Source organism: Pungitius pungitius, chromosome 5, assembly GCF_949316345.1.
Source record: "Pungitius pungitius chromosome 5, fPunPun2.1, whole genome shotgun sequence".
NCBI lineage: Eukaryota > Metazoa > Chordata > Actinopteri > Perciformes > Gasterosteidae > Pungitius > Pungitius pungitius.
This window is the reverse complement of record NC_084904.1, coordinates 3,167,513-3,188,453: the sequence shown is the minus strand read 5'-3', so window position 1 is coordinate 3,188,453 and position 20,941 is coordinate 3,167,513. Positions and strand designations below refer to the sequence as shown.

Genomic DNA, 20,941 nt, shown 5'->3' with positions numbered 1-20,941 from the left:
CAATTTACAGAACCTTGCCCCGGAATGTTTAATTTAGTTTATTTGTCTGGAAATTGTGGAGAAGCCTGTTCTTCTCTGGGGTCGTTTGTCTGTGCTAATGGGGTCATGAGATGATCTCACCAAGCCGTAGTAGGAAAAAGAGAGTGTGGGAAACTTGCTGCTCATATTATGAACTTCCTCTTTATGTTGACAATATATGATGATATGCAAAAGGTCATACTTGCCGTGAAACAAAGGCATGCGTGGTTGTTTATTTACAGTTTCATTATAAAATGTACAGTTATTACCTACAGTACGCTATTGCAAATACAAAGTCATTTTTACAGATATAAAAAGTGATACAACAGCCATATACATATGCATATACAGATATTTAAATTCCACAATACAATTGAAAATATATACAAAATAAGGTGCATAATTTCAAGACCGGATTAGAAAATAAATTAAAAGGCGTTTGATAAATCGCTTGTTTTTGAAAACTCTATCTTTAACTAAATATCATCATACTGTACAATCTTGAGGTGTGCCGAGGAGTAAAGACTCCACAGGAACAACCGCGTCATCAAACATGAACAGCAGCAAGAGAAACAAGAAAGGCAAGAATGTGATCCGCGAAGTGAAGGAACAATCTGGAGCCCATTTAATGACCGGCAAACAGAGGCACACCATCTGCTTCACAGCTGCTGAAACTGAGACATCCAGATCATTAGATTGAGAAAGCTCACACAAACAGGGGTCCAAAGGTTCAGTCTGAACCCACAGAATTGGATCACAGGAACACCTTGGTCCTCCCATACCTGTTCTGTTGGTTTGACAATCAAAATCACTGAATAACAAAACATAATAACTGCAAATAGAAGAAAGTGGCAAAGCTGATTTCAAAACTGATGGTGATTTTCTAGATGTCAATGCTGAAGATTCACCTGCATGCGGTCTGATCAAGGAAATACGGTGTGGATAGTCCCTGTATAGTTGTGATGTATCGAGTCAAACCTTCTCGTAGAGAAGACTCATTTTGTTACGAGCGCCCACAGCGGCCTTCTTCTCAGGCCGACAGGTGCGGTGAATTGGGTTCAATTAGATACGATTTATACCCCATTTTCTATAGCTCTGTTGTGTTCTGTGTTAATGAAAGTTCTTATAATTTGAGATCACATACGTTTGTGTGTATTCAAGGGAGGAGCATCAAATGCTGCGCTGTACATTAGTCATGGAACGACCACAAGTCCTTCAAAAAGAGCTTGCAAACAAAGCCCATCCCTACAGTGACTGGATCACATTCAATTCTGTTTGCATTTACCGCATGGACCAACAAGGGTAGGAGTCTTTGATTCTAAATGACTATATAGTCAAGGTTTTCTGCAGATCAGGAGCTTTTCCGTCACTGAGTCACGGAGAAGAGGGTCGTCTGTTTGACGCGGAATGACAAAATCTGCTCCCACAGACACGTGCGTCGTTGCTTGAGGTAGCTGGGTGCTGGAACAGAGAACACCAGGGTGCTCACAGCATTTCATGTGCCAGACTTCACAGGGAGAGTCAGGTATCATTTTCATGAGCCTTCCCCATTTGGCAAAGTCATTCACTAGACAACCTACATCGGAGGAAACCGTGAACTTGCTTTTTTTCCCCCAGAGTCAAGTCAGATGCATTTCTCCTCCTCCGTTTGAGTGCTTAATGAGACTTGGAGCGATGGGTCTTTGGTGCACGGCAGAGCTGAACAGCCCCTGACTGCAGCTGTCGCTTCGCCACACCGAACCTCAACGCCGCCCTGCTCTAGCGAGTCCGAAGCTTGCGAGTTTCTAGCAGATGCCGGTTGTGAACCGGAGGGTCCGCCTGCTTTGTGGCAGGTTTTTTTGTACACTTCGCTTCCCTCGGGCAGGTAGAGGAAGATCTGGGAGGTGGTGCTGAAGTCTCGCAGGTCATGGGAAACAAGGGAGTGGGAGTCCCGGTTGGAGATGGCCGAGGAGAGCTGAGGAGTGTCGACACACTGGAAGTTGCCCTGCATCTGCTGCCCCCGCGCTCCCATCTTGCAAAATAAGCACTTGATTTTCTCAATGAGCTTCAGGAGGACGGCCTTGCGGAGCAGAATGTAGATCCAGGGGTCGAGAATGGGGTTGAATGAGGCGAAGCGGATCGCTCGTAGATCTGGGTTTTTATCTAGCCTCAGCTCTACTGGAGTCTTGTACAGCTGGTTGAGAAACACCTGAGCCTGCAACAAGAGAGAATACGTTGTGATGAGCAGAGGAAGGGTGAAACGCACACTGATCACAACATTTAGCAATAGAGGAGAAATAGTAGGGAAAAGTTATAAAATGCAAAGATAAATAGTTAAAAGTTTTCTTTAGTTACCCACTCGATTTTGGATTAAATTCCGTGTAAAAAAACCCACATTTCTTTTGCAAAACATGCCTAATGGATAGAATGAACACAATATGATGTTAGTGGCGTGAAAGGGGGTGAGGAAAAGGATAAGCACAACAATTCAAATATTACAACTTTGCTCTCTTAACATCGCAAAAATGCCTTAAAAGATCGGCGCGTAAAGGACGGACATAGCAGGGCGGGGGGAACTTACGACAAGTGGTATGGAGCAGATAAGCACCACTGCCGAAGTGCATATGAGCAGAATGACCATCTGAATCTCTGCACCGGCCAGACGCCCAAAGCTGCGCGCCCTCCTCGGCGGGTCCACGTCGCGCCCCAGGTCGGTGCCCAGCGACGTCCTGCGCACGAAGCGCCGGTGCATCCGGATCAGAGCTGCGCACACCAGCACGTTGCACACGACAGTTGCGAGAATAAGAAGAGAGCTAAAACCCGCGTATATATACGAGTAGGCGGCATCGCTGGTCTGGTTGCTCCTCCACTCCAGAAAGCACCACGTTTGCGGGTATTGTTTCTTCACCTGTCCAAAGCCGACAATCGGCAGGGCGCAGAACAGCGCGTTGGAGATGTAGATGGCCAGCAGAGTCAAACCCGCCAGTTTCTGGTCCACGTAATCATTGTAGAAGTAGGCATGGTTAATGGCGATATATCGCTCCACGGACATGGCACAGATGATACTGAGCCCTGCCAGGGAGAAGAAAAGCAAGGTAAAGCCGAAGTACTGGCACAGCGGGTCCTCCCCCGGCCACGATCCTTTCACGTACGTGGCGATGGTGACCGGGCTGGCCAGGAGTGTGCCCAGGAGGTCCGTGACAGCCAGTCCACACACCAGCGTGTAAAACGTGCTTTCCTTCTGCTCCTTACGAGATTTGCAGAGCACCACGATGGCGATGACATTCCCAACCACCCCGAAAATGAACATGATGGACGGGATGGTCGGCACCATGGTCCTGCCTGTCATCGACTGGTTGTACGTTGCCATGTCCTCTGCGAGCGAACACCAGCGGAAACTACTTCTCTTAACGCCACTGTTTCCAGCCCAGATCAGGAAACCAGGACAACATTGTAAATATCATGACCGGGGACAAGGGGGGGAGTTATCTGCTAATTGTAAAACCAACTTAAAGAAAGATCTCCCCCTGCTCTCAGACCGCCAGCTCTGATAGACAGAAGCACATTTGACTCATGGAGATAAGGGCGGGGGGTTCGTTCAGATTGGGTCCAGTACCTCCCCTTCATTTCTCTCCACGGCGCACAAGCTGACCAAAGAAGACAGCAAAACTTACAGCAAAAAACACTTAATACTAGTAGTACAGGTGTTAATGGGTGTGTTTTAAAAAGAAATTGCCATATAATCAAATTTATATTGTGTTTTCATTATATCTTAGGCATAGTTGAGGATTCTGTTGCGATAGTGTCAACAGTTTAGAGAAGAATGAATTAATTGTCTTTGTTAGAAAGTAAAAGAAGGAAAAAAGATGTTGGAAATAGAAATATGATATTAAGGTATTATTCATTTAAAAAACAACGGTTATTCGAAAAATAATTTGTACGACAGTAAACAACATGTCAAATGACTGTCTTATTCTGATTGATTCACCAAATGTCATGACAATATTTTCATAAACTTGTCAGCTACTCTGGTCAATCACAATGCTTCCTAAAAAGTTGAAAACTATTTTGGTAATTAAAAAAAAATAATAATAAAATGTATGTGGCAATTGAAAATGCAGTCTATGCACACTAAAGTCTAAATAAAAGCTCATAAAATGAGATAAAAAAACATAATGTAATTTGTTCTGCTCATTTGTTGGAGAGAAAATAAAAGGGTGGTCAGGTCATGTGACTTTAACTTAAAAAAACAAAAGAATGGCTTGGACTAGATCTCATAAATTAAATAAATAAAGTAACTCATGGAATATTTATTCATCCATACATTTGAAAATGATTTCTCCTTAAAAAAGATAAGAAAGACGCTGCAGACATCTTCCATGTAAAACACAGGCTTAAGAAACCACAGGTGGACTAGAAAAAAAGTCAAAATAAAAACAAAAACACGAGTCTGCACCATCATCTACACATCCTCCAAACACAATAGCAGCTCGATGCCCGAGGCAGAAATCCATACGCCATCTTTGATTTAGCATGTTTTTATGAGGATGCAAAATATTCAAAAAATATTCAAATCAAATCATACGATAACATTGCCACACAGTGTGGGAATTTGGACTAAGGCAAAACATTATTAGAAAGCAGCAAACATGTAAGCAGATAAGATGTTCTACCACCTTGATTTTTCCCCAACATCGCCAAACTCAGGACGGTGGGGTTCAGCTTGCTGGTGATGTCACACTGCGATGTATTTAACTCTTGAGCCGACATTTGAGAAAAAAGCAGCATGTTTTTGTTATTTCATCCAGGCGATATAGGAACACTTCCAATATGTTCGGATCTGCATGATTAAAAGCACCCTCGCCAACCCCCTGAGGAGCGAGACCCTGAGCCCCGCTGCGTGACGTCAGCGCACCAGACTGACCCTGTGCTGTTGCAAAACACACTTGTTGTTGTCTTCGTTGACACATTTTGGCATTTATTTAAACATAGAAAAGGAAAGGAAACCCCCTGTGATTACGGGTGTAGTATAGCCTTGGGGAAAATAATGACAAAACATTGTCTTAAGCACGCCAGAGCGGACACTGAATACAACGTGGCCTCCATGTGTCGACTCTTTGAAAAAACAGCAGTTACATAATATGTTTACCACCCAAAAAATATGATGTCAGCCGCCCTTGAGTTTTTCTGTACGCGCGTGTTTCAATCCTTCTGTAAGTAGATTTCAAAGATTAGGCTTCACATGAATGTGCTTTTCCTGGATTTGTTTGTCGAAGTCAGATAACCTGCCGCGTGGCAAAACTGCAAAGACCCCACAGCACTGCTGAAAGAATACATTTCCCCCCCTAAATACAACTCAAGTTTTTGTTTTGTGGATGGACAATCGCTCAGCCCGCTTGCACGTTTGTTTTTTTGGTGGACTTTGTAGTGTGAAGAAAGCAAAGTAAAAAAACAACTTCCAAAACACACTGTTCCTGGTTTAATTCCTGTGCCAAACAATTACCACATTGTGTAATTGCTGAAATGGTTGTGTTTGCTCTACAGCCTCTTATATGCTCAGAGCAGTGCAAAGTTTCTCTCGGGATAGTTGACATGGACTTGACTTCTTTCAGCTGGGAGAGACTAGTGAATCCACTACAAACGCAATTACACACACTCGGCACAATACTTAAGTACGTACCTTTCGACAATTTCCCTTAAAACAATGCGTTTCGGTTTCAGTCTGACATCTGGGTCGAGCCCGTGATTTTTCTCGTGAGATTGCGGTTTGCTGACCTTTTCCACTTGTAGTTTATTAATTAACCATCATCTGTGGATTCATGCATCTGCCCTTGAGTCTGGGATTCCTAACATCTTTAAGAAAAAGTCCAACGTGGACGAGTTGTTGTTGATGACAGTCGGCCGGCAGCCTTTTAACAAATGGAAAGTTTAGAGGGAGTTTGGACGTGTTTATTCCGGGGTCTGGTAGATTTGTAGATAACATCCGTAAGCTATCTCACTCAGCCTAACAAAGAGAATCAGATGTAAACATTTGAACTTCCAGAGAGTGGGACATGTGATGCCAATAATGAAAAATGAAAGCTGCTTCATCTGATTTTTTAAATGATTCATAGCAGAAATCTCATCTCAAACGGTTATTAATTTGTTTGGGTTGCTAGGCCGTCAAAGGAAATTAAATGTTATCAAATACAATAACTCCTTGAAGATATTGATTCCCCTGCACAACTACGGTAAATATGATCTTGAAGGACCTGTGCATTAAACATCCCTCTAGTGTAAACGTCTCTGTTCACACAGATATCGTGAGTCATCAGACCCGGTGAGGACAGTTTACCCTCCAGACTTTGCATTCAGTATTAAACTTTACCTCACCTTCCAGCAGGACAGTTAATCCCTAAAGAGGGTTTGACTAATATCATGGCAACAGTCAAACAGCAACCCACTGGGACGTGTTAATCCATCCAAACTGTTCAGATTCCCTGGACAAACTTTGAGCACTATCAGGGCTGCACAAGTGGACCATTTGGTTTGGAATTATTGTGGTAATCATTGACAAGGAGCAGAAACACAGAACTAAATGAAGGACATTTACTGCTAATCTCTACATGACCAGGTGACCCAAGCAACCCATTAGAGCACAATGGAAAAAAGCAGAAAGGATGTTATTTTGCTAATGATGAATAAATTATGTACACTGCCACAAACATATACTTCCAAAGAGCCAAAACACGTCAGCAGAACCCTGCCGCCATGGCAACTCATTTAATCAGCTCATCTATAGTCTAATTGCTGAGTTTGGGAATTAGTTTTGGACACACTGGATGCTGGTGGTGAACTCCTGCTGCGCAAAACTCATTGAAATGCAAAGAAACCAACGGCTCCATTCAGATTTCTGACATTATACACTGTCACTAAGAAGGTGGATTTTTGTATTTCCTGACCTGAAGATTCGGTGAGGTCTTTGCATCAATAACAGCCGGTTTCAGCGGAGCATTCTGCTGCCATAGCAACTGCAGCTGGCAAAGGTCCAAATCAGTTAATCTGTGACTTTGTACGGATCTGTAATTAAGTAAATGTTGAGAGACATCTCTTATCCGTGTCTAAATAATCGTGTTGTGGCATTGTCTGTGGATCCACTGATAGTATAGCTGTTAATTGTTAATTGTGATTTACTTTCTCTGCCAGATCACTGCTCAGCCTTGTTACAGGCCTTGTGAGATGTTTGAATGTTTTGCCTTTAAAACATTCTAAGCAATCTCAGAACCCATCGGGCATCAGTCCGACAACAGATAAGCCTTCTCTGTGCACTACATTTATTGGATCTGTCATAGTGTTTTTAATTCCCATGATTTAAAGGAACAGTTCAACAATTTAGGCAATGTGCTAATCTTGGCCGAATATGGTCCATTTACGGGAACTTTTATTAATGCACACTGTCCCTACCAAATAAATCAATAAAAAATCAATAAAAAATATAAGGATTGATAATTGTTCACCGGTCACAGGTAAAGTCCTTTATTTGTATTTGTTCTCTCATAATATTACTAGGGCCGGGACTCGATTAAAAATATTAATCTAATTAATTAATCACATTTTAATTGCATAAATATTTGACCTGAGAACAGTGAGAAGTAATTTTTTTCACATGGATTTTTATTTTTGTTCAACCAATTCCAGCAGACAAGTGTGTTGTGTTGTGGATTCCAGCCTGAGAATCTATGAGAATTGAGGTTGGATTCAAAAGCATCAACAGGTGTGTGGTGGAACAGTGCAGGGAGATAGCAGGAAGGCTGAAGTGTGGAGGATCCTCAGTTCAAACCTGGGGGTTTGGTTGCAGTCAGGGCTTCAAACTGTAAACTTTGAAACAGTTTTGAGGTTTAGTAAACAATCCCAAGGTCTAATATGAGAAACGGACACAATGAGGCATGTGCTTGAATAGCACAAGGGAACAACTGAAGGGCTGCAGGCTCCGACCTGCTGTCTGAGGTTGTGGGTTCAAGCCCCTTCATGCAGACATCACTTCTGCTTTGAAAGAGTTTTGAGGTTTGAGTAGCAGTCTCAAGGTTAAATACGAGAAACAAAGGGTTGGTTTGTGTGTGGTGAAGTAGCACATCGGAAGAGCTGCTGACATAAGCCCCTGCGCTGCACTTGAAGGTTGTGGGATCAAGCCCAGTCTTGGCTTTGAGCCTTTGGCTTTACTTCAGGTTTGAGTAGCAATCTCAAGGTTAAATACAAGAAACAAAGGGTTGGTTTGTGTGTGGTGAAGTAGCACATCGGAAGAGCTGCTGACATAAGCCCCAGCACTGCACTTGAAGGTTGTGGGATCAAGCCCAGTCTTGGGTTTGAGCCTTTGGCTTTACTTCAGGTTTGAGTAGCAATCTCAAGGTTAAATACGAGAAACAAAGGGTTGGTTAGTGTGTGGTGAAGTAGCACAGCGGAAGAGCTGCTGTCATAAGCCCCTGCACTGGCCTGCATTTGAAGGTTGTGGGTTCAAGCCCAGTCTTGGGTTTGAGCCTTTGGCTTTACTTCAGGTTTGAGTAGCAATCTCAAGGTTAAATACAACAAACAAAGAGTTGGTTAGTGTGTGGTAAAGTAGCACAGTGGAAGAGCTGCTGACATAAGCCCCTGACCTGCACTTGAAGATTGTGGGTTCAAGCCCAGATGTGGAAATAGCATTTAAAAAGAGTTTTGAGGTTTAACTCACATGCTCAAGGTTAAATAGGAGAATCAAAGTTGCCAAAATGTGACCAGGACTGGTAGTGTAGGGGTGAGTGCAGGGTGCCAAAAGTCTCTGTGCGCACCGCCAGTGGGTTCAAATCCCACCTGCCAAGTCTTGAGCGCACTACCGCGGAGGTAGTAGTGGGGGCATTGTCCCCACTGGTTGTTTCAGAGAAGTGAACCCTAGGGGTTATGCAGAAACACAAGGCGTGTTCACTTGAGTTATGATGGCATTGTCAAGAATGATGAAGAATCTTTTGAATGATGATGAATTGCTAATTAAGCTTTTATCACTTATTAGCCATGCTACATAGCCTATAGGGTTCCACCTTTTTGACGGGAGAGAAGGCCGGATGAGTCAGTAAAGATGAGCAGATGTGTCTCATTCAGTGGTCACACTGACATGAAACTTATTACAGCCTCTGAGGGCATTTTTCAAGACAATCACATGTTTGTCTACTTCAGGGCATCCTGTGGACAACCTTAAACTGACAGTCTGGCACAGGGTGTAGATTTGTTTACCCTTTTTAGTGCATCCACCCTCCAATCTGTTATATTCAAATTCAACTCACTTATGCCTTTACCAATGCAGGATTGATGATGAGCATGGTTGATCCTCCAAGATGTACCAATCCATCTCTGGGGCAATATCCCATTATGATTTTTTATAAATGTCAGTTACCCAAAACTAAAAAAGGATTTAGGAAGAGCCACCATGTCCCTTGAGGGTTGAACCCAGATAAGGTTTAAAGTACAGAAATTTGGGGCATTTGGCATTAGTGACAGGGACGTGTAGGTTGCTCCATCTAAGATCATTCCAGTCACATCATGGGAAAAAAAAAATATTGTGTAAAAAATTAAATTATAATTAAAATTATATATATATTATAAAAAAATATATGTAAGGTCAATATATATAATATATATATTATTAGGGCCGGGACTCGATTAAAAATATTAATCTAATTAGAGGCTTTGTAATTAATTAATACAAATTAATCGCATTTTAATTGCATAAATATTTGACCTGAGAACAGTGAGAAGTAATTTTTTTCACATGGATTTTTATTTTTGTTCAACCAATTCCAGCAGACAAGTGTAGAAATAGCATATTTAGAAATATAGTACTTTCAGAAATTCAGGTAGCCTATAGGTAAGTAGACCTTCTGTAAACTAGGTTTTTTTTAAGTAGACCAATACTTTCAAGTACATTCAGAACATTGGTTATTTTTTCAGACGTGGACTTAGTTACCCTGGTCCTTAAACCAGTCATCTGGTGCAGTGTGGGTTGGGTGTGGGTCCTTGTAACGTCCACGCTGGCTGCTAATTGTTTTGCGTTGAGGTGATACTTGAGGCTCGATGTGAATTCCTTGTTGCACAGCTTGCACACAACCACGCTCTTATCGACGCTTCCATCCGTGTGTTTATTATAATAAGATTTCCCATTCATGAGGCCACCCGACACGGTCTCGTCAGCTTCTTCGTTCATGTTCACTGTGGTTTGTTGTCTGAAGTCATGAACGCTAGTTGGTGCTCCAGTATAATCGGTCCACCGAAACTCATCCAGTGAGAAACGTTCCGCCGTGCAAAAAATAAGTGTAAAAATGCGTTAAAAATGTTTAATGTGTTATTTTTTGTGTAATTAATTAATCTTAATTCACATTGTAATTAGTTAATCGTAATTATTGCGCTAAAGTCCCAGCCCTAAATATTACACAATTAATATTAATATTGTTTAGTCTTGAAATAATACATTGTTTTAAATTTGATATATGGATATAAAGATCGTAATGAAAATGAATGAAAATTCCTCTAAAAATGTTGTTGTCAGTCCCAATTCAACCTTAACATTTTGTTCACATACAAATCTACAGCTAATATCTTAGAAGATCATCTCTCTTTGAGGACATATCCAAATAATTACACTGTTCTCTCAAAACAATCGGCATCTTCACATCTTTTAAATGGTTGCGCCGGCTTTTATTAATAGAAACTGCTGGCAATTTCTCACCAGCAAACCCCACGGGTCCCACATCATTTAGTGACCAATGTTTTTGGGTGGGTGTATTTTCCCACAAGATGGACTACAATGAAAGCATTTGGATCATGGCTATGTCGCTGTCATGCAGAGCTGCAGAGCTGCAGAGCTGCTTCCTCTGGGACAGCTGCGGTCTTGCCTGACAGTGACATCATCCCTAAACACCTCAGTGTTGGTTGATATTCTTTTACATATTTTAGCACCCAGGGGTCAGAGGTTGAAATAGAAAGTGGTAATCTCGGTCAGCACTATGTCATTGGGAAAACACGTGTTTGCAATGGAGAAATAATATAACGTTTCTATAGTGTAAGCCGTAGTCAGTTTAATTGTAACTATAACTCACTGAAAAGGGATTTTAAAATCGTTTGCGTAACAAATTACAAAGTCAAAGTCTCTTGTTAATCTGTTTGTGTTTTAAGTAGTAGAACTTGGTGTTACGTTTCCTTCAGTTAAGAGGGAAACAATAACGCTGACATCCAATGGATAAATAAAACCGGGACCATGTAAGGCAGTTAAAGAAAAGTAGATTTATTTACAAAACGAACATAACGGGTAGGTTGGAAAAAGGTGGGGGGGGAAGAATGAACTGTGGGGGTTGTGCCAAACAAAATTATCAAAGTACAATAAAACCAGGCCTAGCTCAACTCTGTGGAAAGAAAAAAAGGAAAACAAAAGACCTGACTCTATTCTACAAATGTCCAAAGTAACAGAAATACATCGGTGGCAAAAACCCATAACCTAGTGCAATAACAAACAATAACTACCCCAGCCTTACCTCAGTCACACTTTCCCCACCACAAACCTCAAGGGACAAAAAGCAAGAGAGCGAGAGCACAAAGAGAGAGGCTTTCTAATTGCCCTCCACATCGGATTGGCCGGAGTGTTGGCCAATACCGGGGCGCTCTGGAGGCAGGGCCAGCCAATACTCCGCCCCTCACCTGCAGGACAAACAAAAAAGGTGAGAGCAAGAGAGGCACACATCTCTACACGTAACACTTGGCATTTTGTGGCAAAAGATTTTAATGGAAAACTTGGTATCATGTTGTATTAACATAGCAGCTGATGATGACAAAATTATAAATGAATCAGCCAGCAGATAAATCTAATTTCTAATTACCGCTGCTCACCAGCCCAATTTATTAGGTTTAATATGTGAGCAATACACCAGTGTCAGGACTCATAAGAGCCTCGAATACCTGAAAACAAACAGACAGATCAATTAAACATTATTTGTTTTCACTTATATCTTTAAAATGTTAAACACGAAGCAGCTGACAATTGTGAAAAATGAAAGATTAACAAAGGTTTCTCTGGAGCCAAGAGCATCGCCTGTAATCTGCTTCACAGAATAGGACAGACAGAAGGGGTCTGGGATATAAATTACATCTACAGAAGCAAAAATAGAAACTGAATTGCGTTGACTTAAGGGAGAGGAAAAAAGATATATAGGACATGGGTTTGAGTTCACAGTATGAAAATGCAAAAAAGTGTTGTTCACTAAACCTTAAACATGAAATGTCTTTATTATAAATTCTCTTACCAGCAGAAGTGCCTTTTTTCCACACATTTCCCAAGTAAGGTTTTGTTTTTTTATCTACTGTAGAAGGCGTTCTGTATCCAGGCTCAACACCGATCATGTCTAACTCTACTCTTCCACATTTTGTAATATTTACATATGTCAAATAACCCATGACACATATCCCGTTCAGACCACTCTCCCCCCTCCATGAAAACACACACACACGGGGGTTTAAAAGCCCTTAACAGGCTGCAGGCGTCATAGAACCACTGATGTGGACGTCAAGCTTCCTGACTTTCCTCTCATCGCCTCACATCTGATTGACTTCATCAGCGCTGTTAGCACACCTGTTATTATTATTGTTCAAACACAGTGCAATGCCAGACAAAACCATGGATTTTTAGTCAAGTTTATCTTCCCCTGCAGATAAATGCTAATTCATTGACTAGGGTTTACACAGTCATGGTTTTAGAAGCATCTCTGCGAGTTTACTGGCATTTCACGTTGCAGTAAAGACATTTCTAATGAGTAAACTATGCAGTACATGATATAAAAAGGGTGTGCATCATTCTTTAATCTAGTCATGTGTGTCACGTGTAAATGTGTCATTTTCTGTGTAAAATACTCGCTGCAAGTGAACTAAATTTACCCCTTTTTGAGATTGGTGTCATTTCTACGGTCAAGTAAAACAAAATAAGGTTGATATATTATCCAAAAGAGAAAAAATGTAAGCAATGCAATCAAATGCAACATTTCAACAACATTTACTATAGTAAAACATTGGCAACGGGTGAAGAGCTGATCCCAACCAAGCCGTCAATGTGCAGCATTCTTGTTTCTGTATTTTGTGCAGCTCATTCATCCCCAACTGCATACCAGGCTGTTTCCCAAGACCATGTCCTGAATACTGAATGGCTGCAATATACTGTGGAATGAATGCATTATGTGCACAAACACAACAACATTTTTGTCTCCAAAGATCTATGATCTTAATCTCTTTACAAAGTCAAATATCTCAGGCTTCACCCGACTGTTTATGTGCAGAGTATCGCTCCTGCTGCACGTCGTGTTATTTCCAGTTTTCATAATCTATACTTAACTATTTGCTCTCCTTTGTGAACAAAAAGGGTTTTGTCCATTAATGCATTCCTTTCAATGCAAAGAACCTGGTTCAAATGTTTGAGTGCAGAAGCCCTTTCAATACCCGATGAGAAAACTCGCAGCAAGCCGAGAAGGAAAAGGAGTGGGAGGATGTGTTAGAAAGATATTTTTGCTAAAATGAGGTCAACTGACCATCAAGCTTAACAATTCACGTGTGCATAGGTTCCAATAATTTAAGCCAAAAAATGATTCCCAGAAAGAAAAAAAAAACACTAAATGTGAAACACAATTTTATTTTGACAATAAACTCATATTTGCTCGATTCAACGCTTAAGAAAACAGAGCAATACTAATCACATGAGCTCAAATTAATTGTTATGTACAAAAGCTGACAAAAGGAGATATTTTTCGACCTTATCCTCGTATAGGAGATCAAAGAATATCAATGTGCATACGTGATGGACAGTTCAGAGATTCAGTTCCCTCCGGGCTCTACGCCTGTTGGGCTGCAGCCTTGGCGGCTAAGCGCTCGTTTTTCTCCTGCTCGGCCTTCATCCTCATCTCTTTCTCTCGTACGATCAGCTGCCTGTTGTCGGCCTCCCAGCCCTGCACCCGGCTCAGGTACTGCTCCAAGTCGGGCTTCTCCGCGGCGGCCAGGTTCTGATGGGCCAGAGCGCTCGCCGAATCCTGGAAGGAGGCGGAGTCCACTTTGCCCTCAGACTCCAGCTGGCTGCTCAGTTCCTGAAGAGGCAAGGAAACAAAGAGAGGTTGAACGGTGACCTCATCACTTCATCTAAATAACTTACATGGCACTTTAAATACACGCAAAGAGCCACAGAATTTAGCACGGGACACGTTGTTGACCTGTGCATCTGCAGATATGACTTTTTTGTCATTTAGTCCTGACAAGATTAAACCACCATTAACAACATGGAGCCATGCTGTCATCCCAGAAAGCCTTAAAATGAAACCATTCTGGTCATTATACGGGCATTTTTGACAAAGAACAAGAGCAGGATACAATCTTAAGCTGGCAAAACATTATCAGCGGGAAGGCTGCTCCATGCCGGCGAAATTGTGGTTTTGTTATCAAAAACACAGAGACGCCTTTAATCCGCTTACAGCCGGCATCAACTGCTTTAGAGCTTCAAAGTCACATTTTAAAAAAAGACAATAAATAAAACAATGCAGTTTGAATAGCTTAAAAAAAACACTGATGTTTTATCGTTAAACTAAATTTAACTAACAATATTGATTATGTGTTAAGTTATTATTCAAATTAAGTTTAGTATCCATAGGATTATTTATTTTTTGCGCACTATAAGCTGTTCATCACATGTTTACCGTGTTGCTTAAAGAATTCAGTTGCTAGACAAACACCCACCTTGAATCTGGTGACATACTGAGGCAGCTTAGCCCGCTCGGCCTGATCTGCTTCATCCACATGGTCTTCTTTCTTTTCCTCATCCTCCTCACCTGCCGATTCTGCTCCAGACGAGTCGCTGTCTGAGGTCGAGGACAGTTCCTGCAGCAAGTCATTCGTGTAGTCCACCTGAAAACAAGAACAAAAAGGAATGCAGTATACAGCAATATAATTATTTTATCAATGTAAAGGGCAAGTCTTCATCTGATTTACATTAAATGACTTCAAGAAAAATGACCTGTGCAGAAAAGATTGCAGACTATGTGATGACAAACGAGGCCAAAGGGCTTCACCTTTAATCTTGGAAAAGGAGGAGATCAACGGTCACCTGAGGCGACAGCACCTCCATTTAAGACGTAACATTTCCTCTCTGTCCTGCGGTGTTATCCGCTGTGCCTACATTATTGCTGCGCCGCTGTCTGTCACACGCGGTTTAGTTCCCCGTTGCAATGATTCGCAAAGACGTCTTCAATACTCCAGGCTCTTCCAAATCTCATTAGACGAGGACAAAGCCGGACAATTGGACCGGACAGCACAGGCTGGATTAGAGGCGCCACACCCGACTGAGCAAATGAATGAGACGACAGCATGTGTGGTTTATCTCTGCAGATGAAGACTGCGTTATACACCCCGCCTGGAAAGTAACAACTGACGCTCCTGTGTTGGTGTGTGTGTGTGTGTGTCTGTGTGCGCTAAAAAGTGTGACTACACCGGATCCTATTGGAAAGACCATCTAACACTTTGCAATACATGTTTGTTTGATGTCAAACCCACATTCAGTAGAGATGATCGGTAACAAGAACTAATCCAGTAATAATTAGCCAGCCGATATTCAATATAAAAAGAGAAAAATCTGTCAATAGCAATAGTGTTTCTGCAAATGTAAAAGTCGTTTACCTTCATAGATCAATAGTGTTTTGGGTGAGGTAACAGGCAACAATCAACCAAATAAAACAAACAAATGATAAAGCTTAATACCCAACACGATCTTAAAACGTGACCTTTTCTACAGGTACATTTCTCCTTGTGATGGATTTGTTTTGTGTATAGCGCATACACAAACGTACACGTGAACCGATACGCTTTCGTCTTGGTTTTCTCAGCCCTTACTGCGTCTTTGGTCAGCTTGACGTCACCAGAAGCAGCGGCTGCTGCTCTCTCCATCACATCCAGCGCTCGGCCCAGATATCCATGACCCCAGTAGAGAGGCATCCCTCTGAAGACGGCGTGTATGCCCTTTGACATCTCCACCTTGCCTGGGCGGGGAAGGAGGACGACAAACGAGATAAACGGCATCATGAAAAATAGACAAAAACACCACCACGCGGGGGGGGGGTGGGGGGGGGGGGGGTCACATACACACCGAGCAGCGCATTGCCAAGTAGCTGAGCGCTGAGGCCGACGGTGTTGTCTTGCTGCAATCCACAGATGAGCAGCGAGGCCCCCAGCGCCCGCTCCTCTGACACCTGAACGCAGCGGGGAACACGTGTAAGCGCTCGGCTCAGGAACTGGTTTTTGTACATTCGAAGGCGGACGAGTTGCGGTTTTTCTCGCCGTTTCACTCACCGTGAGCTGTGGCCTCGTTGCCTGGTAACGGCCCATGGCGTACAGAGACAGAATCTGAGTGGAGGGAAGGTCGAAGGCCTCTTGAAGCATCACCTCTTCCACCACGGAGCATGCACCTGGACATTTACATCGTAACACGTGAAGTCATTTCCACACATGGGTTTTGTGGATTTCTGTTTCAGTTCATTCCCTTGTAAAATGATATGGTTGCTCAGTTAATCTAATATTACAGGGATTTGTTCTTAGCTATCATCAAGTACAAATTGTATTGAATGTAATGCTTTTCAACTCTCTGCACCTGTTGTGTACCCTGGTCAGGTGTGGTGTTATTTTATATTTTTCCTATTGTAAGCAAATCTCATAAATTGTTTTTTTTTTTAAAAAGACCTAAACCTACAGTAACCAATGTCCCCTTCAAATTAAAATCAATGCTTGTCAAGAAATCCAAACACTAAAAGTAAAGTAATCTGAATATATTTGGAGTCACTAAACAGATGGCTGTGCTAATTGTCTCGCTGGGTGTACTAAGCTGAGGAACATTAGTTTTTCTATTGAGCCATACAGAACTGCCACTATTTTTATAACATTTCAACTACTTTTTTTCAAAATGAAAATGTTAATTTATTTTAGAAACTACTTGTTGACATAAATGTAACTCACTGGCGTGTTTGAAGGTTTTGGAACAACAATCATAAAACGTTTTATGACCAAGCTAATTGATGTACATTCATCCATAAAATTAATAAAACAATGTTAAAAAAAGAAAAAACTAGAATGCTTGTAAAGAATTTAAGAACTAATGAATTAATGATATCGGTTTTAAATCGAACGTCAAAATCTAGCTGAAAACATTGTAGGACCGACTATGTGCCCTAAGTATGCCAAAAACTATACCCTGTTTACTTTCCCATGTTATTGCAGAAAAAAAACAGGCTTCCCCTTCACCTCTGTCTTTTACAAACAAGGAAAGACATGTTTGAAATCTAATTTTAGTGGTTTGACAGATTGGCCGTTCCCACTCCTTGAAATATTTAATGTCAACAAGATTGTGTTTGCATGGATGGAACTATATTCCAGGTAGTGTATTTCATCCAAAGGTTTGATTGAAAACATGCTTTAAAGAAGCTTTACTTTTAAAGTTCCCATCCTTAATGTAAGAATCTATAAGCAGGTTGAAGGTGAAGTCATCTGGGAATATTCCATACTGGACCTGCACACACAAACACACGTTTTACATTATTTATCTGTGAACATTGACTGGTTGCCAATCATGATTCGGTAAAGGTGGAGCATATCACACAATGACACTGCGTCACCGAAATGGAGCCCTTTTATCTCGCAGTAACACAACACCAACGAAAACCACATAATTCAGTGATTTTCGCTGCAGCGGTCAGATTTCAGATCAGATTTCTTTTCAGAGATGGCGAGCAAAGAGTCTTCTGTGATCCGTACGTTTGAAATGTGACGAGGGATTAGAACATGGTGCGTACCTTGTTTTTAACTGTGTGCAGGGCCTTCTCTTTGGCTCCGTACTTGAGACACTGTCTGATCCAGCTGTGAATGGTCCAGTCTCTCAGGTACCAACAGTTTGGACTGTGGCGAAACCTGCAGGGACGGAAAAAAATAAAGGTATATTGATCACAGCTTTATTAATGTACAATATAAATAAAATCACCAGGTTTGAATTTTGTATGAAACAATTTAATGAAAAAAGCTTCATTGAAAACCCTTATAACCAAAATACAAGCCGAACCTCATCAAGGACAATTTATCCATTAAAAATTACCCTCCTAAAATTGAAGGGCAATTATTCTTTTGTCAAGTGACTAAATTAAAATATCTTTGCAGTGAATAAGGATGTAATTGGGCCATTTAGTAAATCTCATAATAACGAGGATGGGTGCAGATTCCAGAGGAAGGAGTAAACAGGAAAAGGTCTGGGGTTGCGCGAACAAAGAAAAGCATGCGACTGAATATAAAGCAGAACAGAAAAACTAAACAGACAATTCATTCCAAGAAAAGCATGCATAACATTGGTATATGCAGAACCAAGGAAGCAGCAGAAATTAAATTTAGAAAGAGTAAAATAGTCCCTCTTACTTGTAAAGGTAGTACTCCGCCTGATCTATTTCCTCCCGAGATGAAATGTTGTCAACAAACTGACACATAAACAGAAAATACATAGTTATGGCAAACTTTGTCCCTACTGCCATGACATCCAAACTAATTTGTTGATTTATCTGTGAAAGGTTTACAACAGACAAATATCATAAGAGGATTTAAATCGAGAGTTTACCCGAGACACGCTCAGAGAGCTAACTGGGAGATTCCTGTCGTAGGTCCTGTCCATGGTGGTGGCCAGTAAAGCTGTAAAAAAGACAAAACACAATAATAAGTGAGTCATGATCTACACAATCGAAATCAGGGTATATTGTACTGTATGGATGTGTATAATTATACCCACACCAATGAACAGTTACGAGTGCAGCATGAGACCACAGTGTTACACTGCCACCCTGTGTTGACCGAGCGCACACAGTCACGGTTTGTGCTCAACAACAATAGGTCTTTGTTCTCTTTGACATGAAATAACCCGCATCCAATACCGCTGGGTGTGAATACATGTCAGCTGCACATCCCGTTCCTTCTCAAAATTAAATCAAGAACAAAAGTCTAGTCGGTTTAATTTCAATATCCCAATGTCACTAAATTTCAAAATGTTCTCAGGAGGCGATTTAATGGAATTACAGAATACACAATACGGTCATCTAAAAGTCAGAGGGACCATGAATCTAATACCAAGTTTTGCCACATGACAGTTTTCAGTGCCCAAAAAGCAAGAAACTAGATTCCAGCAATCCCAATTAGGGGGCTTTATCTTTCAATTCATCCTTTAAGACTAAAAAACATCGCAAGAAGAAGAGAAATATGTATTTGAATTTGAAAGACAGACACTAATTTATACTGACCTTAACTTGTAATTTGAACTGTTTTATCTGAACTGTTGGTTGTAATTTGCTTGGATTTATTGTAAAGCAATAACTTGTTATGAAATCTCCATTTCAATGCAGCTATTATCATTTACATTGTTGTTTTATGGCATTCTGTATATTGAATAAAAGACATATGATGATCTTCTGGATGATGAAAGCCAATCCTGACCTCTGCCTATTATTGTCTCTCACCCAGGTTCTGAGGATCCTTCTCTCTCGCCTCCCACACTTTGGTATCCGTGTAAGCTGCTGAGAGCAACCATCTTCTGGCTGCGAAGACAAACCAGGACAAACAAACATACATATCCATAAGCTGCATAACGTTACTTTAGGAGACCTCAGCAACAGAAAACCGCGTGTTGAAACCTCACACTGGTCATTGTAATGTTAGCTAGTTAGCCTACGACATAAACCCTTTGCTCCAAAAGAGCAGAAAAAATGTCAGACAAACAAAGCGATGCACTTGAATACAGCTATAATTGTATTTCTGCCATATGCAAGATGTGTTTACCTGAAAGAGACGGAGATAAACATTTAACTTTGACAGCTGCAGTCACACATCGCTTCCAAACGGAGGCCGCCATCTTTGGACGATACCATTCTCACCCGGGACGGAGGGTGTTTGAAATTGACATAAGAGGGTTATACCAAAAGCCCGACGCAACGGAAATAAGCCACGAAACACGTTATGTTTTTGCCTATTTGCATTTAAATATCGCATTACTAAACATTCACGCTTGGTGTTGTAAAGCCAGATTTATTGAATGATCTAGTTCAACAAGGAATAATGATGAACACAAAAAATACTAAAATTAATGTAAGGGCCAGATGTGTGTGTATTGGTTGTTTTTTGGAAATGCTGATTACTTGGTTTTTGATTGGTCCATGTTGTGCAGGAGCTGAAAACATGTGGCACATATTGAGAGGTTGGATTGAGACTGCCTTCATTTACTTGTTTATATTGACACCAGGAGCAACTGAGATGAGCTGCAGTAGGCACTAGAGCAGTTTCTCTACCGTGTGAATGTGCTTTTTCTGTATTTAGTTACCCATTGATGAGTAAGTCAATCTTTTCAACCCAGATGTCTTTAGGGGATAACTATTTTTACAACTCTCAACCTTTCTCTAATTTACAAGTAATGTTCTTGGACAACTTGTCTTCAGATTAATTGACATCAGTGCAAACATGAATAGGTTAGCTGTGGTGGATTAAGTATCTTTGTTGGAAGGGTGCTTTGAAATGCAATGAGGAGAAATCGATTGATTATAAAATAAATGAGGGCACGGAACAGTTAAGTACAGGCACTCCAACAATAGAGGGCAGTGTTTATATAAAGAGGAGACAAAGGCCCAATTCCAAAGTCCCCCCCTGAACCCTGAGCACTGGACCCTCAGGGACTTAATTGACGTCACCTGGAAAGTGGTTGAGTGTGAGAGTCTGAGGGCTCACAATAGTGGATTATCAATGGAGCAGCGCTTTTCTCTAAAATTATGTTACCATGACAACATCAAACATTACAGTTGACAGGCACTTACTTTCTACATTTTAATCCCTGATTGAAAAGTCTTCCAAGCTCTGCCCG

At 41.3% G+C, this 20,941-nt stretch overlaps 2 protein-coding genes across 3 annotated transcripts; both read right to left on the bottom strand.

The window, feature by feature from the left end:
• Positions 1–235: 235 nt before the first annotated feature.
• Positions 236–3,454, bottom strand: ptger4a (prostaglandin E receptor 4 (subtype EP4) a). The gene is made up of 2 exons (XM_037483725.2): positions 2,579–3,454; positions 236–2,212 (listed from the first exon to the last, which is right to left on the bottom strand). Exons 1-2 carry the CDS (start codon positions 3,365–3,367, stop codon positions 1,643–1,645), a joined length of 1,359 nt encoding a protein of 452 aa, XP_037339622.2. The 5' UTR covers positions 3,368–3,454; the 3' UTR covers positions 236–1,642.
• A 10,196-nt stretch (positions 3,455–13,650) lies between these two features.
• Positions 13,651–19,975, bottom strand: mrps27 (mitochondrial ribosomal protein S27). Of its 2 annotated transcripts, XM_037483553.2 has the most exons (11): positions 19,870–19,975; positions 19,551–19,628; positions 18,662–18,732; positions 18,466–18,524; positions 17,856–17,970; positions 17,494–17,572; positions 16,363–16,478; positions 16,160–16,262; positions 15,907–16,052; positions 14,758–14,925; positions 13,651–14,114 (listed from the first exon to the last, which is right to left on the bottom strand). In XM_037483553.2, exons 1-11 carry the CDS (start codon positions 19,940–19,942, stop codon positions 13,866–13,868), a joined length of 1,257 nt encoding a protein of 418 aa, XP_037339450.2. In that variant the 5' UTR covers positions 19,943–19,975; the 3' UTR covers positions 13,651–13,865. The 2 variants fall into 2 exon arrangements, with proteins under 2 accessions (XP_037339450.2, XP_062418192.1); XM_062562208.1 differs by lacking the exon at positions 19,870–19,975 and having other exon boundaries at positions 19,528–19,628.
• Positions 19,976–20,941: the final 966 nt, after the last annotated feature.

Excerpts from the sequence above, each read along its gene's own strand:
- ptger4a (XM_037483725.2), bottom strand. The coding sequence starts at position 3,367 with ATGGCAACGTACAACCAGTCGATGACAGGCAGGACCATGGTGCCGACC. Across the intron at positions 2,213-2,578 it reads TCTGCTCCATACCACTTGTC|GCTCAGGTGTTTCTCAACCA; the intron begins GTAAGTTCCCCC and ends CTCTTGTTGCAG.
- mrps27 (XM_037483553.2), bottom strand. The coding sequence starts at position 19,942 with ATGGCGGCCTCCGTTTGGAAGCGATGTGTGACTGCAGCTGTCAAAGTT. Across the intron at positions 17,971-18,465 it reads GCGGAGTACTACCTTTACAA|GTTTCGCCACAGTCCAAACT; the intron begins GTAAGAGGGACT and ends CCGTCCCTGCAG. Across the intron at positions 14,926-15,906 it reads TCAAGCTGACCAAAGACGCA|GTGGACTACACGAATGACTT; the intron begins GTAAGGGCTGAG and ends TCTTGTTTTCAG.